At 38.5% G+C, this 23,365-nt stretch overlaps 1 protein-coding gene across 3 annotated transcripts in view; it reads left to right on the forward strand.

Annotated features, from left to right (window-relative positions):
• The window catches only part of ZFPM2 (zinc finger protein, FOG family member 2), a 303,211-nt gene that overhangs the window by 139,570 nt on the left and 140,276 nt on the right, over positions 1 to 23,365 (forward strand). For all 3 annotated transcript variants that reach the window (XM_061373386.1, XM_061373387.1, XM_061373385.1), the window contains one exon: positions 9,503 to 9,621. In XM_061373386.1, the coding sequence (XP_061229370.1) occupies positions 9,503 to 9,621 (119 nt within the window). The remainder of the gene's footprint in view (positions 1 to 9,502; positions 9,622 to 23,365) is intronic.

The following is a 23,365-nucleotide window of genomic DNA, read 5'->3' on the forward strand; positions in this document are numbered from 1 at the left end:
TGCGTAAACATAGCAAAGTCTATTAATTATTTTATTTAAATATCATACATTTATGCAAATAATAATGTAAAAAAGAGAAAATCTTAGCGTCTTTCAAGCTAAAAGGATTCCAAAAAGTCCTAGGGAAGGATTGGTGTAGGTGATGGTGAAATGTTTAATTTTCTTCCCACAGAATAGCATCTATCTCAGAAGATGCTTCAGTCTGAGTTACATAAACCATATTTTCAATTGTGTCCCCTTTCTATTACTTTACATACAATGCTCCATATACCTCTAACTGTATCTGAGCTATATGAAGCAACAAGGACTGAAATGTCTTCACATATATCAGGGGAAAATCTGCACACAAAGGGAAATTTATCAGGGGTGACTGTTCCTCTGCTGAGGAAAGGAGCATACCCAAGAGTCCAGAAACAGATGATGATCTTATCAAGAAAACCCTCTTCAGTAATATCATCAGCCTGCTCTTGCCAAGTCTGGCATTTCTGTGTCATGTGTATTTGTGATGGAGAGAGAGGGAGCAAATCTGTGCAAGCTACGTGTAGCTGGGATAAAGAACCTACTCAACTCACTGGGTCTGCACAGTGTTATAATTTGGAATCATTTTTGCTGGTATGGAGCGTCCATGTGAGAACGGGGTTTTGCAGTATTCCTCTCTCAGAAAACTGCAGGGAGGGCTCTTCAGCTGTGCTTGTTGGGATTTTTTTTTTCTTTTTTCTATATTTTCATGAATATTTCTACTCCAGTTTTACCTCAGCACATTCAGGGAGTAACAAACCTCTCAAACTGTGCAGCCAAATGTGCAGAAGGAAAATTCTTGAGAAAGACAAGCATATTTTTTTCTTGTATGAAGAAAACACCTCTGTCTTGAAAAAAGAGGTGTCAGTTTCACTTGCAGTGGGTAGACTGGAAACTAAAATAAGTTTCTTCTAATTCTGTTGCAGAATCAGGATTTTACCATGATCGCTGAGTTTATTTTGCCTCTGTCTGTAGACAAGATGCTGTTATGAACAGAGTATTTTTCATATTAGATGGAACTTGGCTTTGAACAAATCTTTGGCAATTTTAGAGCATCTTGAATAAATGCTTTTCCTTTCTAGTTCTTTCCCCTTCATTTTTTTTCTTTAAGCAGGTTTCTGCAAGTTCAACAAAGCAGTGCAAATAAAAAGTCTATATAGCTGTATATGGGTCTGTTCTACTAAAAAGCTAATCAGACTCAAACAGCAGTGTTCATTCTGTACTGCTTCCTTTCTGACTTCCAGGGAAAAAACAGTACTTTCTGTAATAGCTCAGCTTGAGCCTTTATTTAGATGGTGTACTTGATGGACAGTTATTAAGTAGTTTTCCGTGAGCTGTATCTTCAATAAGTTACTCAATTTATGTGCTATTTAACATTCGTTTAATTAATCACCCTCCCTCCCAGCCCCCCCCAAATGTAGAAATTGCATTGTCATTTCAAATCTATGCAGATATGTTCACCACTGTGGGTTTATGCTTTTCTAACCTCGGATGGGATCCTGTGTTCCTGAATTCTGTAGATTACAGGAGTGTAAAGCACTACAGGAGTGTATGTTTTTCCACTTTGCATTCATTGTATATAAGCAAATGCAGACTTTACAAACAGAGCACAAACATGAATTTTGTAAGTATCAGTGCATGCACTTGTTTTGAAACTGTGGGTCTCTGAAGACCTGTGCTTGTGTACTTGTGACATAGGGCACCTTCACATCACTGAGGTTAGCTCCGCATTGCAGTTGGCAGTCTGGAGCAGCTTATGTACCTATACCTAAGGTCACATCAACCAGGGTGGATGGAGTACTATGTTGGTATTTTGTTGTCATAACCAGAGCCCGGTGTAAAGTAAATAACCAGTAATGAAACTTCAGCTCAGAAAAGTTTTATAGCCTGTATCATGATCTGTCTTGGAGATGCAGAATGGGTTTGACCAAATGTCAGGTGTAGTCATATCACTGGGTGCAATGTAGACAAGCTTCAGGTGTTCAGTTTAGCCAGGATGCAGCTGAGCAATGAGGTATAACTATATTTTGGTTTAGCTTATGAATTAAGCACTCTAACAACACACGTGCCTTGGCTAAGAAAAGATACTAGCATTTATATTCTGTTTCTCAGTGGGAATTCCTGTACTTCTGTCCTTATGTTTCAGGTTGGAAATATATATGCCTCCTCTCACTCTGTGGCAAAGTTTCTGCATCGATTTTTCTTTGAATGTCTTCTGTTCCCATTTTTCCAGGCTGTGTCTTTGTATCCTGATTAGACCCAGCTTGGGTCTTCAAATGGCTCCTTTCCTAGACTCCCTCTCTCTTGCCTCATTTTTTAAACTTATTTCCACTCACCTCCTTCTGTGGTCTCTTTTTCTGAAAATCTTTGCCTAGTCTTTCCCTATCCTCACTTTCAAAATATTCTTTCCTTCCTTTTATTGTCTGTTGTAGGACAGTGCTGTTGCAGATAAGGATAGTACCTGCACTCTCTGCCATTTACAGTACTAAGCAGCAGGTAGGAGAGATAAAGAAACTCTGCTTCTGACTTTCGGGGCTCTAAAGAAAGGTAGGGAGCAGCAAGATTTTTGTTACAGAAAATGGAGAAGCCTGTTCATTTGTCATCCTTACCTAAAGTGCACACATTCCCGGTGGGAGCATTGGCAAGCGGGGGCAACATTTGGCAGCTTGGTTAGGAATGGAGCAGTGTGTGGTGGCTTCTCTTGCGTTGTTTGCTACCAAGACCTGCTTCTAAGTGTAGGCAAAGGAGCCCGGTAGCCTATAACAGTCAATACCTGCGGGCTATACTTGGGTCTACTTGTCTCACAGCCATTGTACTGGGAGGTCTGGTTGACCCTACTCCTTAAGAGGGTTGGGACCAGAGAGGATCTTGGTTAGGAGGAGGAGTTGCTTGGGGGTGACAGAGAAGCAACAGAGGCTGCTCTGTTAAAAAACTGTCCACCCCATCAGTTTCTTCTGGATATAGCGTAAACTCTGGCTGTGCCCAGAACCATGTGAATACAGTTTTTATTGCAAAGCTAGTTATAAAATTTCTTTTGAAGATTGTTTAAAATTTGGTCCATTACTGTTTGGACTTCAGTGTGAATTCATCTCATATGTACGCATGTCTCTCTAGTAAGATAACTCTAGTTCTTGTATCCCACAGCAGACTTGCAGTGCTGCAGAGCAGATTGTACCCTGACACCCTCCAGACCTTACTCCAGAGTCAGCGCACTGCAGAACATGTACAGTGCTTTCCATTGTGGAGAGATGTGAAAATTAGGTAACACAATGTATTAAATCCCTGACAGACAAGCATGGTAAGGTGAGATGGTTGGCCATTTTGAGAAATAGTTTACGATGAGGGTTGTGAGGCACTGGAACAGGTTATCCGTAGAGGTGGTATGTGGCCCATCCCTGGAAACGTTTCAAGGCCAGGTTGGATGGGGTTCTGAGCAACCTCATCTAGTTGCTGCAGACTCTCAGTTGCTTCTTTCAGAATTTTGGACTGTGAAATGAGCCCTGTAGAATGGGAGTGTTTCTGTTTTGCCACTTCTATTATGTTATCTTTTCCAGTCCAATTACAAGCTAATTCAAAGCTATTTGTGTTAGGCTAATAGCTTCTGATTCAGTGCTGTCAACCAGTACCATTTTGAGCACTTTTTATACCATCTTCCAGTCCCCCTACTACTTACCTATGATGAACATTTATTTTTTTTCTCTGAGTAGAAGCTCATCATAGGCAAATCATTAACGGAACGTCAGAAAGATCCCATCTGTTAGAGTTGCATATGGCTAAGATCACAATTATCGAAAGTCCTTATTTTTTTTTCCATGCTTATCCACACAATAAATGTAGTTGTCAGCAGGATAAGTTCACGCATCGGATAAGGTCACAATTTCATTTAGTGACAACTTCCAACAGCGTGAACTTACAAGGTTCGATTTATTAAAGAGTCAGGCAGGATAAGATCACTGCATGGCCAGCCTGATTTATCAGGTTTTGACTGGAGTACTTGAATAGAGAATGTCGTATTTCAAGTTTATGTTCAAAACTGTAGTTTAGTGTGTGTTATGTCTCAGAGACTTGAAAATTGAGGGAAGAGAATTTAGAGGAGGTATTTCATAATGCAGTTTATGTCTGCCAAGCAAGTGTATGAGCATTTCATATTGGAGCTACCTTGCTAAGAGTCACAGAAGTGGAAATGGGATAGTTCTCTGCTCTCTGTGAACTGCTGTGTGCAGTTTGTTATAATGGAGGTAATCACCAGTCAAATATTAATTGGAGTTTATTCCTCTGCATAGGCAGATCTTGGGCTCTGGGCTTAGATGGGTAGCATTTAAGAACTTCTGAGAGTGTTTTTAACAAGCTTACTCTGACTTCAGAGCAGTCCTTGTTTGAAACTACTACAGCCTTGTTTGAAAATACAGTTTCTCTGCCATGCAGAAATATTCATTAGAGAGCCATGTGGCTGTGCACTGGAAATATGCAAATAGGAGTCATTTGCTAGTGGAAATTTAGGTAGAGGCCCATGATGTCAAATAACCAATCAGCAATTATAGCAGAGGAAGAGCTTATTCAGTCTTTTTAACTGACTCCACTTAGAAAACTATTCCTGATTAAAAAACCTCTCAAACAACAAAAGCCTACTGCCAGAACTATCAATGACTTGCTTAGAAATGTTAAACGTAAATTTGGATGCACTTATTTCTGAATGAAGTAGTTCACTTTTTCTCCCACAAAATGCTGTTCATCTTTCACCTTCAGATACACACTTCTTTGTTTCTTATTCCAGAATGTGGGTAGGTGAATGAAAGCTGGTATTATCTTGTTCAGGAATACTGTGAATAGTTAAACTCTTCTGGTGTTTGACTGTGGTGAAATCCTGTTAAGGGCCAAAAAGCTATTGTTAGGTTCCTGTGTACACTAAATGTTTTATGCAGTTCTTTCTAATTATTCTGATTTTTCTGTAGAAGACAAAGCTAAACTGACCTCTCTACCTTCAATTTTATGCAAGCCCTATGTAGCATCCCTGAAACAATATGGGTATGTAAGAAAAGAATCCTAAATAGAGTCCTTTCATGCCAGTTTTGTATCCACCAAGGTGGCCTAATATCTTAAAAACCATGGGAAGTTTTGTAGCTGTGCTAGTGAGTCATGACTTGGGGCTTCTTTTACAGTGCAGCTATCATAAGTCTTTGAGTAATCACAGACTTTAAAAGTATGCTACATCAACAAGATAAGAGAAACAGCCCACAGCACTAACAGCATTATCTTTTACAAAAATTGATTAGCCCATACTATGTGTCTCAAATATTTTCTATAAACTTACTCAGCAAGCTGGAAATGAGTGTGTTCCTGAAGAATAAGCTGAAAAAAACCCTCAAACTTGCTCTATAGCAAGGAAAAGGAAAGTAAATGTCACTAAATGGAAAGTCTCTTAAATAAATTTCTTTTCACCTAAGTTGCATAAAGTAAGCATCATTTCGTCTCTACTTGTATTTCCTAGTGCTGCTTCTATTATGATTCTGTCCTTTCCAATCAGACAGTTTAGAAGTCTGGGATGAAAACTGCAAAACGCAACTGCTTATTGACTTTGCCATAGGGATAATGAATTTATCACATACTTTATCACAGGGGTGTGAATTAATTCTATATATTGTAATTTGCTGTTACATGAAGGAATATTATATTCAGTACTGAGGTGGTCTGTTGCAGTTGCTGATCACCAGAAACTCGTAACAGTGTTTGGCACAGAATTTTCTGCTTTTGTTGGGCTGAAGCATAGATTAAAGGAAGCTGCAGCAGTGTTTCATCCTTTCTTTCCTTTTCTCCCTGCTCATTGAGATATCCATGGACAAGCATCTGTGAAGAGTCAGTACCAACTGAGTCTTTATGCTTCTTAATGCCAGTTGTGATACAGCAATGAAATCTCAGATCCTCTTCCTTTTCCTGATGTAATCTGTGAAGACGCTGAGCAGTAGTGCAGGGGATACTAGCTGCAGAGAGTGCTTCTGGCTTATATCTGAACTTCCAAGGCTGAAGGCGAAATCTTGTCTCACTGACATATTTTTCAAACTCTTTTAATTAAGAGTCACAGGGTGAGGTTCTCTTTTTTCCAGAAAACTCCCTTGAGGTCACACATTACTTGGGGCCACAGGTATGGCACCACTTAACCCAGTGTCCTTGTGGGAAGTAGGCACTGAGCAGGGGACAGCCTTGTTCTCATGAGCCGAGGGCTGGGCCCCTCTGATGCTGCGGTTTTGGTATAACATTCACCAAACAGGATATTTCAGAGGACCAAAATGTTGTAAATGAATGCAAAAAAAAAGTTGCAGGGTTCTTACTCTGGGGTCAGGGGAATTCAGGAGAGGATTTTTAATAGTGACATTTGTAATCTTTCTTCTACAACTCTTGTACCAGCCCCTGGTCTTTCTGCTTAGGGCAGACAAAGGAACGTATACAGGGATTTTACAAAAGATGAAGACTCCGGTATTAAAAAAAAAATAGAATAAGTCTTAGCAGATGCTGCAGACCCTGATGTGGAGTGTTAGGTTTTTTTAACTTTCAGTGTTAATTTTTACCCCCAAATAAACAAATATTTTCAGTGGGAAAAAAAGAAAGAAAAAAAAATCTTTGCCAAGGATCAAATTGTAATGTCCTGCACCTTATACAAGTGCAGCCAAAATGTCTCTGTCCAACCATAGAAGAGGATTATCATTCCCAACTCTAAAATTCACCCATAGCATTAAAATGACAACTGGTCATCATGACCAGAGAGAAATGTATCTTTCTTTGGAGAACTATGATCAAGGGGTATTGGAAGATTATGTAGCAAAATGTTTTGTAACCCTGTCTGCAGTCTGCTCCTCTGTTATGGTGTTCTGAATGGTGGGGAAAATACAGCCACTTCAGTAGAATTCAGCATGATGTTACCCCATCTGTAGTTCAATGTATTCATGCATGTTGAAACGTATTGCCCAAACTGCATCTTGGGACCGTAGAAAAAGAATAAGGGAGAGAAATAATCTATATTAATATATTTGATTATCAACTAGAGGGAAGAAAAAACAGTTATGGAAAATAATTGCTTGGTTTTATGTTTGTCTTAGATACTAGCTGTAAGATTCATATTATTAATTTTATTTGAAATATGAAGTGCAGTGATGTGTACCTCAAAACTTAGGTAGGTTTTTTGGTATCACTGAATGATCTGCCCTAAGTTTGTCGTTCTTAATCCATTAAAAGACAGGCCTGCTTGTAAATCCACAGGTACAGATAAGGAGTCACTGTTTGACTGTGTCTGAACCCTTTTCAAATGAAAAATGTCAGTGGCAGAAAGGGAGGCTGAATTATTTTTTAAAAGGGTTTTCAAAGATTCTCATGATTCCTCTGGTATCAGTTAAATGTGACATGTCCATAGACATGGCTGGGTTTTTAGTGCGTAAAAGCAAGCAAATGCTGCAGTTTTCATCTCCGTATAGAGAAGATTCTGCAGTATGTCTAAGTGATCAACATGTTACCTTGCAATACCAGGAAGATTTCTGTCTTCCATAATTAACATATAAAGAGATTTTTTTAGAGTTAATACAACTTGTAACAATATGACTGTGAGAAGGAAAAAAGCTTGCCTTTTTCCCCCTTCTCCCCCTGTTTGGGGGCACATATATTGCATGTGTAAATTGGATACAATTTTTCCGTAAGCTTTTCTGCTCACACACTGCCTTTTAAAATGTCATAACACTGTCATGAAGAGGACTCACCCGCATACGTAGAAGCTTTTGTAACCTGATACAGCTCTATTTCCTTGATTTGTTCCAGTTTGCAGGAAGGATCTGATGCACGATTTTACGTAGAGTAGTTTTGTAATCTGCAACAATCAGAGGTGAAATTTAGATTTCTGTGCTTGAAAATGGAACTTGGAGCCAAGTCTTCTCTTTGGAAAACAGTTGAGATTAACCCCTGCAGACAAGGAAGAGCTTTGCAGCCTGGCTGCAACATAAATCCAGGCATCCATGGGAATGGTTAGCTCGGGGAAGTCTGTGAGGGCTGCCTGTAAGCCAGGAGGAGTTACTCACTTCCTCTGGCCCAAGGTTCATTTCACAACAGCCGCCAGTTCTAAATCTGGGGCGAGGTGACTTTTTGCACAGTGGGACTTTACCCTGTTTGTGGAAAACCACCATCCTGATTTGGGGTAGAGCTGTTGACGAGGGACATGCTCATGCAAAAGGCAGGAATTGCTGTTGCATCTGGTTGGTATGGAAAGGGAGAAAGGGGCTTTACCAGACAGGGAAAACAGGTCAGGAGAAATCATGGCTACAGCAAAGGTGAACTCTGTCACTTGTGAGAATAGTGAATTTTCTGCCTACATTGAGGAAGGCCAAAGCTTGGAAGTGCAGCAGCATGTAAAAAATCAATCTAACAAGAAAAGCACAAATCAGCCTCTCTTCCTTACTCCATTTTATCCCTCTTAAAGTCTGAGATAAGAATTTCTTTGCATTGTTTTATAAAAAAAATGTTAGAAATTATGAGTAAACAACTGTTTCTCTATTTTTCACTGGAACATTTGTTCATAGAAAAATAGGGTTATTGAAGAGACGGTTTTCAAAGAAGGAGGCTGTCCAGACTATATTTTAATCCTGAAATGAAGTGAAAAAAATGTTGGGGAGAAAGGTGGTGATTGAATTTTATTTTTCCTTCCACAGTAATGATCAATTGTGTATTTTTTCTCTTTTCACTGGAAAAAAAACAGAGAAGTTAAATGAGTGAAAGTAATCATTTTAGGTGTTCATTGTGAAGTCTTGACTTACAAAATAAAATTTGCTTGTAAAAAAAACCCGACAAAGTAATGCACAGTAAAAAAATAAATAAATCACTATACCACCTTTCCAATGCTTTTACAGATTTTGTTTTAAAACCTAAAGGTAAGAATGTAAATTATTTTGGGTCTAATTCTGAAATGTTGCTGGCTGTAAAATTTCACACAGTTCAAAATCCGTTTTTTAACTGTAGGAAATGGTTTCTTCAAAATTAGAAGAGTTGTGGATTTCTATCACTGCACAGTATTTCTCTTAAAATTTTTAGTAGCTGAATGCTTCAGAATTTGGTCTTGTGCAGCAAAATGCATCAAGGAGGTTAATGCACCTGGTGTGGCTGCTAGTGCGCTCTTTCCTTTCAGCTGTCATCCCCCCCTCGTCAGCATTTCTGTAGAACTTTTATGAATCCACTGTTATGAATAAAAATGCCTTCAATCTAATGCATGTGAAAAGATGCAAGAAAGGAACAGGACTTTCTAAACCAAATTTCAATATAATTGTAATGGAAGAAGGTTTATTTTTCTTCTGCAGGATGACAAGATCAGTTGTTTTTCAGACAAGCATAATTAATTCTCATTATATGGGTCCTCAGAACATTGTGTGTATAAAGCTAACACAAAGGCAGAGGTGGTTGTTGTCAAGGCACAAGTGAAAGTACTCTCAACACTGCTTGTTTTCTTTGTTTGCAGGAGAGTTGGAGGTGGTCCAGAAAGACGGGGAGCGCAAGATTCAGAGCCGGCAGCAGCTTCCAGTTGGAACAACGTGGGGGCCCTTTGCTGGGAAGATGGATCTGAATAATAACACCTTGGTATGTAGATGCTCCGAGGCACTTCGCTTCGTTATATTGTGTGTTGCTCTTTAGGGAATAGCCTGAATTACTGCTCAGCCAGAGCATTTGAAAACAGGCATTGTTAGCTTTAATGGACAGTGGTACTTGGCTGTTTTCCAATTAGTTCATCTATGGCAACCATCCACATAAAGTTATTTGGAGCACAGGTTAATAGTATTTAACTTGTTATTTTACAGAAGGGAAATGTCACTTCCTTGTTTGGTGAACCAGGCTGTTTCATTTCAGTACTAAGAGCTGATTTTTAGTGGCTTTTAAAATTTTTCACAACATTACTTGCTGACTAATTTATTTGTACTAATGGATGGTATAGAAAACAAATAGCTGCATTATTTTAGGATAAAATTTATTAAATTTGCCATAATGCTTAATGTTACTGGACATAGCAAGATCTTCCATCAGATTAAAAGTATTTTGAAAGACAAGAAAAGTCACCTGTCATATAATATATTCTCAATTATCCTTGTTTTTTATTCTGATTGCAGAAAGTATGTGGACCATATTCAAGATACTGCTTTGCTAGTTTCAGTTCAGTGCACTGAAAATCATGTCATTCCTCAGTCTTCATTTCATTTTTGTTTGTATTGGTTTTAAGTCTGAGCTTCAATATTATTTGTGTGTAGTTCAGACTAATTTTCTGAGAACAGATGAAAGGTGACCCTGTATTGGATTAAAAAAAAAAAAAAGGCAATAAATATATGTAGAAGAAGGGTTTAGACAGTCTTGGAACATGCATTGCCCTGTGGGATACTTCTGAAGAACCATTATCTTCAGATGGATCACTGTTTGCTGTTGCAGACTTTGCAGGAATGTATTAGCATAAAGACCTGTGGAACTTTTTCATAGAAGCATATCATCACATACATTTGGGGTACACATATCTGTGCTGTAAATGGAGAAGCTGAACTTCCCAGTGTTGGGGGTATTGAGTTGCCCTCAGAGGACCTGAAGAGAGTGAGAAATGCTGAATTGCTGAACTACCATATGGGACAGTGTGAGAGAGGGGTTATGTGGACATAGGAGGAAATGGGGGAAATTGATAGTCTTTAACTCCTTCCTGGAGAAGCTATGCCTATATAATGAAGTTCACTTTCTAAGGGCTTGCTGGATAGTATGCATGTTACTTTCTGTAAATATGCATATTATAATTGTAGTGAAGCATTATTATAAGTACATAGTAGCCACTTAAGATTTTGATATTTTTTAGACTGTTTAGCGTGATTTATTAATAAAAAGGTGCTAATAAGACTTGACAGAAAGTGGCATGGAAACTCTCTAAGTTTCCTGGAGGTCAATATTCCCAACCCAGATTAGATTTCCCATGCAGGCACCTGAATAAAGGATGGATTTTCAAAAGTACTCCAAGCATCTTATTGTTAGAAAGGGGAAAATGGACAATTTTACTGTCTGTCTCCAGTTTCTTTATCCATTTCATTTTTATTTCTTCATCTACTTTATTCTCTTAGTAGAATTCCCAAAATGTTTTTTTTTTTCAGAAAGCATAATTTGCAACAACTACCTATAATTCAAATGATTTTCTAAGATTCCTCTGTTACTACTTTCATCAAATCTCATGCAACAGAAACCTTACTCCTGGTGTAGCTTAAAGTCAGTCCATGTAATACCTTAGGAAAAATGCTACCTTTGTTTTTTCTCTATTGCTCTGTCCACTTGTACCACTTCCTCAGGTGTGTAAGACTTGAAGATAGTAAGTTTGAGTATGGGAGATTATGATGATTGACCGTTTGTTACAAAAATTTGTCATCAGATATTTGTAGGATGAATTTACAACATGTCAGCAGTTGATAGTATTGTTTGATTTTTGTTTTTTGAAGGGCATATAGAGAAACCACAATCCTTCTAGCAGGAGCTTGTTTCTCCTTTGGTAGCACAGGCATATATTAAGATGCTATTACATTGGAAATTTGGGCAAATACCAGTTTTGTTGTAACAAAAACATTTAGATACTTTGGTTTTAGTAAACTTGCAAACAAGCAGTGAGCAGAGCTGCCTTTTTAGTCTCACTGTTGTAATAGGATGGAAGAACTTTCTCAACCTATTTCAGAGAGATGTAGGATGGAAACACTCATGGCTTTTTTTCTCCCCAAACAGGTAAAATAGTAGTCTGTTTCTTGTCAAATTAAAAACCAGAAACTCTATTCTTGCTACCACCTGAAAGATTTTACTTTTGTTTTGCCTGCTAGTATAAATACATTTGGAAGTCTGAAAAGGTTCTTATAAACAGAATTGTAGTCGCCAGAAATATTGTTTTGTCCTCTGAGCTACTCCATCCTTTGAGACAGTCAAAGCTGAACTGCATATGATCTTGAGCAATCTGAGTTAACTTCGAAGTTGGACCTGACTTTGAAGTTTGCCCTGCTTTGAGCAGAAGTTTGGACTGGATGACCTCCAGAGGTCCCTTCCAACCTGAATTATTCTGTGATCATAAGTATTGTTTCTTTTTCCCAAATATCAGATGTTTCCTGTAATCCTACATTTGTTACTTTAAAATGCTTTGTGAAGAAATACAAACCTGATAGAACTTCAGTTTATTTTTCAAACAACACAAACCCACTGCCTGCTTCTACATATATTTTTTTTTCTTGAACTGATTCTGGTTTATATATTATTTTTCAGTTTGCTTGACACATTTGATTAGTTTTCTCACTAGCATACGTGCTTTCTGTTGTTCATAAGAGGAGTTATGTTTGTTTACTTAAGTTATTTATATCTGGTTTGGAAAGCTCATTTGAATAAAGCCTCACCTCCCTAGAATTCAGTGAAACACATCAGTGTTCACCTCAGTGGCTGACAGCATGTTTAGTTAATTTCTGAACAAGAGCCTCAAACACTGCACTGTTACAGAGATCAAATAATTTTTTTTTTTTTTTTTGAGAAACACTGTAACGTGAGTTTTTAGTATAGAGAGGAAAGGAAAGAAAAATTCAGGGATCTTCAGGTGAGTAAATGCCACAATTTCTGCAGCTGGTCTCTTTAGGTTTCTGGCTGACTACAAGTATCTTACCTGACTTAATGTTTAGTGTTAGGAATAGGGCATTGCCACCCAGGACTTACTATCCAGATATAACGGTTACAGCTTACTTACTACCCTTATACTCTGCACTGTATAAGCCTGTACGTGTAATATCCTGTTGAAGTGCCTCATTTTTCAAGCAGTGTTGTGTTGCCGACTACAATCTCACTGCTGTTGGCTCAGGAGACGGCACAAGCTAATTAATTCAGCACGCTAATTAATTGAGTCACTGTGCCAGATGTCAAATACTTTTTAGATCTTTCAAGTTTCTGTCTTGAAGTACGTTAAGAATATACATCTCAGAGTAGTGGAAGGTTGGGTACCTTGAACAAAAATGACTCAAGTGCTGTTGGCAATTGCAGTAGAAATAGTGGCTATTGACTTCATCAGCCGTGCTGCAGCCCTGTCATGAGATGTGGTAGACCAAGGTTAGTATCAGGATTGCAGAATAGTAAAATTCTAATTGTACACTTGGAATAGATCAATGGCTAATAAAGATCTTAATTTTTTCCATCTAGGAGTTAGCCAAACCTCATGAATTACAGGGTAATCAAAACCCTTATGAAACAATGCCCTCCATCACATTACTGTTACTTTTGATGAAACAGTCTGAATGCAGCCACCAGAAATTTTAAAAGCATTGTTTTTAACAAGAAATCACAGATTGTAAGACTTGTCTAGGCATTCAATTACGATTTCAATCTGAACTGAAAAACTCGTTACTTAATTATTAAATATTTGTAGTTACCTGTTTAGATACCTTTGTTATATTTAGAGTGGTAGATCTCCTACTTATATACTTTTAATGATCTCTTCCAGTAATTTTGCCAAGCTGGCAAAATTCTCCCGTGCTCAGCTGCGTGTAGAGTTTGTATCCATGTGCACAATTGTGCTTAGAGCTTACTGCCTTTCATTTCCTTCCATTTCTTCCACTCAGTTGTTCCATAATAGCTGATAGTTCCAAGAAAATGAGAAGCTGATTAGTTTTTTTCAAGCCTCAGAGGTGTGCTTCTAAAATAGGTGCTTCTTCTCATGTTTTACAGTAAAAAGAGATCACCTACGTCTTTTCAGATCTCTCTGAGATTTAATGTAATCTTGCAGTTTTGACAAACAGCCGTATGAAGAGTTTTGCACAATACTGCTTTCTGCCTACAGTTGGTGAGAACTCAGCTCTGCAAGGAAGGCAACACAATTTAATCATTAGTTTTACCAGGAATCAGAGAAAATTCACTTACTTTATGGGTACCTACAGGTAGACAGGGATATATTTCTAAACATGAAACTCTTAGCTAGTGATGCCTGTCTCTAACAGGAAAGTGGATTTGCGCAAATGTCAAATCTAATGTGAATAGGCAGGTGAGAAGAGCAGAAGACCCTTCTAGGCTGGTCATGCAAACCACTGAAAAAGTATCTGCTCTGTGTAAGCAGCTGTAAATTTGAGGCACTATCAATCTGTGCAAGATAAAGCTATTAGCTTGCCTTTTCTTGGCTGTAAATATTTTCCCTGTTTGAGGGGAAAACTTGGTGGGAATGAGGCCCTTGGAGACAAAAGCAGCACAGAACCGTGTAGCCCACGATGGATGTCGAGCAGTGAATCGTGCCATCACTCCAATCGTCATGTGCAGGCATTCTGAAAGGCCTTTTCACTTTGCTGCCACCATCTAGTTTTGGTGTTAATCTGTGCCCATGGCAGGGTTTGTGAAAGAAAACAATAAGCAGCTGGATCCTGCCCCCTGTTCTCGCTGTCTTCTTGCAGGGAGGAATGCATGGGGCAGGTCTGCATCAGCCTGATAAGGGAAAGAGGATTCAGTGTGGCTGTGAAGGGAATCTGCAGGAGGAAAGTGTGCAGGGTTGGGCCGGGCAAGCAGTGGAATACAGCAGAGACTCTTTAATGGGATCTGGGAGGTTCAGTGCCAAAGTGACTCTTGTGGAAGACATGTAGGCATGAAACTGGCTGGGTCATGTCTGAGGGACTGAGGAGCAGAGGTTCAAAATGCAGTTAAGTTACTCACTAATCTGTAGCTGGTCACTTCGTGTCAAACCTCCTATCTGTAGTATCCAGCAACTTTTAATCTCCAGAGGGTTTTCTGGGCACTTTGGTTGGAGTTGCTGTATGGCCAGAGAGACAGCTGGTAGTCTGCCTATAGCCAGGCTGCAGTCTCTGGCTGTCTTGTTCAAACATGGAAAGGGATAAGACGGTTTCTTTATTATCTTTAATTATTTACCTGTAAATGGGGAATTTGGCTCTTATTGCACAGAGGCAACTTTATATTTAATTACCAAAAATAGTGTATTGAGTAATGCACCTTGATTCTAATTTTTGTTATACTGTATTTATGAGTACCTCAGGTGACTACAAAAGAATTTCTCATTTTTACTGCTGTTACAGTTAGTTTCTTCATGTTTAAAGCTAGCTTAAAAGAGCACTTCCTTCTGTTCCAAACACAATCAGATATTAATGTAGCAGCACTTCTGGACAGCACATTGCATCACACAGCAAGTGTTAGGGTTGGCCACTTCATATAAACTGAAACATTAAAAAAATGGAGATATCTTGACATGATGTGAACACCCACAGGGCTATCCACAATGGTCCTGGACAGCGTATCACCTCACATTGCCTCACCTCTTATAAAGTGCTCTCACATTTGTATAGAAGTGTAGTTGAGGAGAATGAAGTAGAACTTTTTTGAATGTTTTGTGCATAATTGTAGTTTAGATGCTTCTTTTCTTAAAAAAAATATATATATAAAATAAAATTTCTGCTTCTTTCTTCGTGCTTACACAACAGGGTTAATTTCAGACATGTATCCAATATGATAGCAAAATGTGGTAACAATCTAAATAAACACCCTTTTTTAAAAAATGCTGAAAGTTTGTTTTTTCCCAGTTTGTGAAAGTAGTTTCCAGAACGCAAACAGGTGGTAAAGCAACATGGTCAATGGAAGGAAAGAGGAAAGGGAACATTGATGGTAGGCCTCTGTCTAAATGCTGTTAGTACCCTGGTATTAGGTATGGCATACTACTGCCATAGCCTTAATTTTAAGCTACTCAATGTTTAAGGAACGTACAAATACAATATGTTTTAAAAAAGTCCAAACAAACAGACAAGCAACAAAGCAAAACACAAGTGTTCACAGAAAGACAGGATTGAAGTTACATTGCTCCTTTTCATTTCTTTATTTCTGAATAGGTGATTCCAGAATGTGGTATTATGTCAACAGACGATGTTCGCATAAAATCACTTTTGGTCGTTGACCTCTTTTCCTTGGCCACAGCCCTTTTTTTCAGACTACACATACCCATGGTTCATTTTGACACTTGTTTATGAAAACAACAGAACTTTAACATTTGTGTGAAACTACCACTGGTCACTTTGAAATGTTGTTTGTTTTTTTTTATCCCTGTACTATTGTAATTAAGTAGTAGCTGTTACCAATCATTCTTGTTAAACTCACTCAGTTCCCTGGGAGAAAACCCAATAAGTATCTGTCCTATTTCAGCACTCTTCATTTCAGTAAGGGGGTCCTTCTCAAAGCGGGAAAGTACTATTGGGGACATTGCCAGGGACCTGCTGAGAGCAGACCAAGGGGATGGCCCGGAAGAAGAGGTGAGTCAAGGTCAGGAGCCTGAAACAGAAAAAGGACAAGAAAATCTGGTCTGGGGCCTTCCAGACAGCAGAAGGAGAGGGAGACACCATCTGCGAGTGCCAGGCTTTTCTGTTTTATGATGTGGGGAAAAGCAGAGGGAAAACAATGTGTACTAGATTACATGTAGCACTCTTAAGTTGTTTAAAGAGAACCACCGCAATTAACTGTGCAGTAGCTGCTTATTTCTGTGCTGCTCGACTATGGTCATATAGTCTAATCTCCTCTGCACCATAAGATTTAAGATGCAAACATATATTTTGCTAGTGTAGATTTTGCTAAATTTATAATGCAACTTTTAGGACGGGATGTTGTCTTACTGAAAAACTCTGAGCGAGAGAAATAATTGATGTCATTTGTGTAGTTCACTCACTGCAATATCTAACAGGCACAAGTTACACCCCTATGTTTAAGATGAAGAATTTAACATTAATGTTGTCCTCTGAGGAAACTTTTAAAATTCATAATTTTTATAGTGACACTTCTTTTTATTTATGAAAAATATTATTACAGACTAAGCAGATATAAAATGTCAGATTTAAATATTCAGCAGGTTTTGAAATAACTTTCTTCTCACTAAACATTAAACAACACAGTTTTTCTTACTCTGATACAAAATTCAGTTTCTAAAATGTTGACACATTTTTTTCAGTTCATAGAACAAGCATGGGAAATTCTAGCTCTGTTACTTTTGTAAAAAATAAAGGTCTGTGTCTACAAAGAGATTTACAATTTTAAGGCAAGAATTTGGTAGTTACAGTGGACACTGAACTGAAAGACCTGGAGGCTTTTGTTCTCTTTGACCACTAGAAAAGAAAATGTCCTGCATGCTCCTGGCTTCCTTTGGGGCAATTACCCATAAAGCTTGACAGACCAAGGGTAGTTAGCCTCAGTTTAGATTGGTAGTGGAGGGAAATGCTGTGATGCTGTTGATTATGGAACTGTGGTAGCACTTGTGTTGTACTCTGTATGTTGTGCAGATGTACTGTCTGGATATAAAAATGACATATGATTATGAAAACATCAACAGATGCTTTCCTTAAGACTTGTGGAGGCAATAGTAGATTGCTGTTTGGAATGAAGTGTGCTGTAGAGAAAATTTTGTTGTGAAAAGAAAATTCACATTTTGGTGGTATCAAAATCTGTTTGTTCTAATGAAAGTGAGACCAAGATACCATATCAAAATGACCATAACAAGATTTGAAATGATCATCTGTCTTCATTTAAATGAAAAAATAACTTCAAGTTAAGGAATTGACTTGTGGTTTCAGTGAAGATGGTAGCTGCTTGCTGCTCACTGCTCTCCTTCATGTATTGTGATGGAATGATCAAAATTCTCTCTTCTCTCTGACTATGCTTGAGAGATGTAGCCTGTAAATTTTCAAAAATGAAAAACAGATATTTTTAGTTGTTTCAAATTAGCTGATTTCTGTGAAAGTATGTTTTTGAATGTTTCAAATAGAAAACCTCCTCAATATTTATGATTATCTTAGTACAGCTTGTGTGAATATATAATATATAAAAATTATACGTATAGTAAGTACATATATTTGTACCTATATCTATACACTATGTATGTGTGAGTTTATAAAAATAGCATATTCTTTTCAGAAGAAAATCCTGACTTTTCTTAGGTCCTCAAAATCAGTTTTATATGAAATATTAACATTTTGCTGATATTTCTTCTCCCTTGAGCTGTAGCTCCTTTTCTAATGGTGTTGTAGTATCACATGGCCAGTAGCAAATTTTGGCCTTTTCCAGATGCAGCAGATCTACTTTACGCCATTAAAATATGGGCAATACAGAGGTTGGCCTCAGATTTTTAGTGCTGAGTGAAGTTTGTAAATGTCCTGGGCCTCAACCCCGGAGAACCAAGTTCGTCAGTCTAATCATGTGGTGACTCCTCAGGCCACCACATGATAAATCATATACGTAGCCTCATCAGACTTGCTATTGTTTCATATTCATCTCCCATCTTAAATAACTTAGTAGTAATTAATAGACTTCACAGAATCACAGAATCATTAAGGTTGGAAGGGACCTCTGAAAATCATCTGGCCCAGGCAGGGACACCTAGAGCAGGTTACACAGGAGCACATCCAGGAGGGTTTTGAATGTCTTCAGAGAGGGAGACTTCACAACCTCTGTGGGCAGCCTGTTCCAGTGCTCTGCCACCCTCAATGTAAAGCAGGTCCTCCTTATGTTGAGGTGAAACTTCTTGTGTTTTAGTTTACGGCCGTTGCTCCTAATCCTGTTGCTGGCCATCACTGGAAAGAGTCTGGCACCATCCTCTTGGCACCCACCTTTGACATGTTGATATATATTAATGAGATCCCCTCCCAGTCTTCTCTACTCTAAACAGTCTCTCCTCATAAGAGAGATGCTCCAGACCCCTTTATTCTCACTAATGCGTTTTATCAAGTAGTCCATAGAATAGAGCAAAGGGGAAAATATGTCAATATAGTCACAAAATGTTTCACAAATTGTGAAACATTAGATATAGTTTGATAAGGGTTTTTTTTGTTTGTTTGTTTTTAAGAGCTCTTTTAACATATTTAGGGAATAAATGAGGTTTATATAGACAAAATACTGTCCTTTCTGTGCACTAAGGGAAAGGATAGTAGTCTGAATTCTACTGATGCATTTAGAATAATGCACAGAATAAAATACGTAGCATCTGAGGCATCATCATGTTTATGCCTCACTCTGGGAAAAGGTCTTATAATTTAAAATTCTCCCTTTCACAGATTAGTATTTTTTATCCTTTTTTGATATTTGATATCTAAAAAGCATTGAAGAGATTTTCTTTAATAATAGCTTCATCTATATTAGTATTTATTATTATTAAGTATTTATTATAAACAGTTCACATTTCCTGAAGTCCTTTTTTTTTTCTTTTAAGCTTTCTTTTCCACATGACAGCTTCTGATCTGGGGGATAAGTGACCACTTTTTTTAAAAGACGAAACTGGAACTCCTGCCATGTGTGAGGACATTAAAGACAAGTTTAGGGGAGCTGAGGGAGGTGTGCCTTGGTGTTAGGGAGGTGAGGAAGGATTCTTCCCTCTCTCCGCCTCCTGCAAGCTGTTGTCCTCACTTTTGGAAGAAAACTGGGACAAATTAGCATAAAGGGAAGAGAGCAATAAAGGAAACAGTAGTAGGTCCAAAATATCGTAGTTTCTTCTTTTCTGCTTGTGTTGAGGCCGGCCTGGTTCTGCTGTTGCTCATTTTTAATTGTTCTGTGGACCTTATAGAAGTCTTAGTCTTATCTCTTAGCTTTTACAGTGTTCCTTCCTCTCAGATGCACTTGCATTACTACATTAAATATTGGATCTTGTTATACATATTTGTTAAATTCCAGATTTCATTATTCTTGTCTTTTGGGATCCACTCATTTTATCTTTCTCCTGTTTCTCTTTTCACTCTGATCAATTCACTTCCCCTTCTCCAAGCTAAAATACCATATTAATCTTGTATGCTTCTGTGGTGGAGGTTTTCCATCGCTTCTTGGAACCACCTGGATCATGGCCTATTGAAGGATATGATGGGTTGCATTAGGTGAAGCTGCTGGATTCATAGGTGTAGGTATCATCAAGGGGGATTTAGGTGAGATATGAGAAAAAGCTTCCTAATGGTAATGAAAGTGAAAGGCAGGAAGATTCAGGAGGTTGTAGAAAATCTGTGACTGCTGTGTTTAAGAACAGGCTGGATCAAGACAACAAGACTGGTGTAGGCACAGCTGAGCAGTGGCGTGGGGGAAGGAAATGGAGCAGATGACCCTGTCTCTTTCGGCACCCTGGTGCTGAGAAATGCCTGCATCCAGCTTCACTTGTTCAGCTGCCCAGACTCGCACGAGTAGCTGCAGTCTTTCAAGATTGGCTTTACAGGGCCAGAGTGAGACATTAGTTTTTGCAGAAAATGGCAGATGGGATGTTACAGGAAGCTAGACAGTTGGTCACACCAGTATAGGGTACTGGTTTCAAAATCTAGCTGAAATATAGCAAGGGCGTGCTGGGATATGAGGAAATAAGCCACTATATTTCTTTGGCATGTCCCTTCCCAATTGCCTGCAGGTTTTTCTTCCTGAATATTTTCCCTTCCCACTCCAGTTTCTTGCTAACTAAAGTTAGAATTACACTCTCTAAATACTGACTCTCTCAATCTCTCAAATACTGACTCAGTATCAAAAGCATTTTCAAAGCATTTTCAGCTTTATATGGAACTTTTTTTCTAAGTATTCTGTGCCTCTTTTTTAAGAAATGCCATCTGATTTATAAGAATCTTTGTCCTAGGTTTCTGTGTCACAGATTTGTGACGTGAGAGCAATGGTATTGCATTTTCAGGATGCCAAATGTGTGCACTTTGATCTGGCGGTACAGCATGCCTCAGGGAGTAAGCTGAATCTTGATTTCTGTAGTCAGTCATCCACTATCAGGTACCAGAGCCCCGATTAGGCAGGCTGAAAAGCAGAGAACAGATCATGGGTTGGACATGGAAACATTTCTGAGGAGGCTCTTGGCATCACCAGCATCTTCAAAGCTCATTCTGTGGTACTGTTCCTCTGCTAGTAAATCTCTTTAATGCATCCAGAAACAATAACAGGTGTCTGTGTGTAGTAAATGACTGTACACAAACTGATTACTTTTGAAAACAATCTCCTCTCCGTTGACACATTCAGTAGTGAAAAATCAGAATAATAACCATGTTTTGATGCTGGACCTCTCACAAATGTGAGACCACTTGGTCTGGTTGTGCCTCCTTAACATTCCTTGCATTCCCTCTTCCAAGCCTATTGTGAGTACTTGTTGCAGAGCTTAAGTGGCTTTGTAATAGCACCTACTACACTTGCTCTGGCTAGTGGCATACGTGGGCTAAATTGCCTTTCTGACCTTTAATAATCATTTGTCGGTCATACCAAAGACTACCTAAGTCTTTGTTCACTATAACTACCATAACGGTGAGGTCTTCTGGACTCTTTAGAAATATAACCATGATGTTCTTGTTGTTTTATGTTTCTCTGGCTATGGTGTTGAACAGTCTGCTGTTGCAAAGTCTGCTTTGGGATAGTTGAAAGGCATGGGGAATGAAGTTGTTCAGGGGATGGTGTTCACTGCCATGGTCCACTGCAGTATGGTCTTCAACCTCTCAAGAGCTGCAGCAGTATGCTGCATTGATATTATCACTTTAAAAATTATTGGGATAACAAAGGTTGTCAAAGTTATTTTTTCATGAAAACATGCGAAGTATGCAAATCTCTTCCAAATGGAGCATGTGTTAGAGATCATTGTTTATATGCGTGCATTTTTTTCTCATAACTAGGTGCTTTTGTGCTTCCATGTATAGTCTTTGAAGAAATATAAAGCAATGAAAGGGAATGCATGATGATAGCAAATTTTAAATGGTGACTAATAATGTACTTGGGACTTGATTTTGCCTAGCACTGAGCACCGGTGGGAGGTGCTGATCACCCCAAGCCTTCAATCAAAAACAGCAGGGCTGGGGTATGCTTAGCATTTCATGACACTGAACACTATAAGTACAGCATAGAAACCTCTCCATAGAAGATAAATATTTGCTATTTTATTTGACCTTGAAGATGGGACTGGTTTGATAGGGTTAAGGTCAATGAGTATATTATTTTTAGGCAAGATACGGAGTACGCGGATGGTTCTGCTTTATTTTAGTGTGTTAACATCTGGCAGCATTCTGTGTTCCATATGCTGCTGATTGTCCTGATACATTCATCTTCAGTGATTATCAAAAAGATTTCAGTGCTCTGGAGTTAATCATGCATTTGAGAAGACAAATACATGAAGATAAGTAGAAAAGCTGCATGTGTGTTTTTGTGTTTAAGACCAATATTTGGGTAATCTTGGCAAGTACCCCATTAATTTAGAAATATTTTTAAAATTGTCTTAATTAGCTAATGTCTGTAAGTTCTCTAAGGATGAAAAATACATATTAGAGTTCAATATTGCTATCACAATAGGGATAGGGAACATCGGTCCTTTGAAATCTGCCCTTTTAATTCTAGGTATTGCATACGTACTTATTTCTACTTATGATGAATAGTTAAAGGGGTTTCAGATTTGCACTCTATTTTGTGTCTTATTTTTATATGGCATTGGTACATGGAAGTTGAGCTATGCTTGTGCTAGTTCACTGAAAAAGCAGAAAGCACATGTATTACTATTAACTGACCTTTTTATCTTTTTCTATTTTTTTTTCCCTACCACCAGTGTTTTCAGTTTTCCCAGGTTGATAACAATTTTTCCAGGGCTATAAATTATTATTTTAATTCTGTGCTGCTTTGGCCTTATATGCTGACAGCTTCAGGGGAGAAAGACATAAGAGTTTCACAGAGAATTCACCACATCAAAGCAGGTGTTGCCTTTTACAGTACGTTCTTTCAGAAAATGCAGGAAGTCTGCCACAATCAGAAGGAGTGCTGAAGCAAAAGTCAAACTAGCCAGGTGTCTGTCAGCCTTGTACCTCTCTTGTGCCTTTTGCCACAGCCCACTCTTACCTTTTTAGAGACCTCTAGCCTAGCCCACCGTGGGACTGTCCCATGACCCATATTCCTGCAAAGAAAATTCAAATAAGAAAATAGCCATAGGGCTCAAAGTCTGGGAAGATAACCCTTTGCTTCTTACACCTCCTGCAAGACAGCCCCTTGCTACTTATCACTCTGCTAACAAGGAAGGGCACCATGAATTCAGTTGCGGCCATGGCTCTTCAGGCAAACCCTGAGACCAGAGTCTGTCAACGCAACACAGCATGGGATGTCTGGTCAAGACAGACGTCAGGAAAGCAGTAGGGAAGGATAAAGTGGCAGTTTGCCACAAAACAGAAGGTACAGAACAAACTGAAGAAGCAATGTTGCTATGCAATATTTCTCTCTTAATTGAATATTCGTCATTTCAAAGAAAAAAATCAAGCAGCACAGTCTCTTAGGGCACATGACATACCTTTATCTACCCTTCAGATAAAACTTGTTTTATTTTATCATGCACAAATTTGTTTAG

The sequence above is a fragment of the Neopsephotus bourkii genome, unplaced genomic scaffold, assembly GCF_033783945.1.
Source record: "Neopsephotus bourkii isolate Nb327-2 ecotype Australia unplaced genomic scaffold, CSIRO-AGI_Nbou_v1 NB_1630, whole genome shotgun sequence".
Taxonomy (NCBI): Eukaryota; Metazoa; Chordata; class Aves; order Psittaciformes; family Psittacidae; genus Neopsephotus; species Neopsephotus bourkii.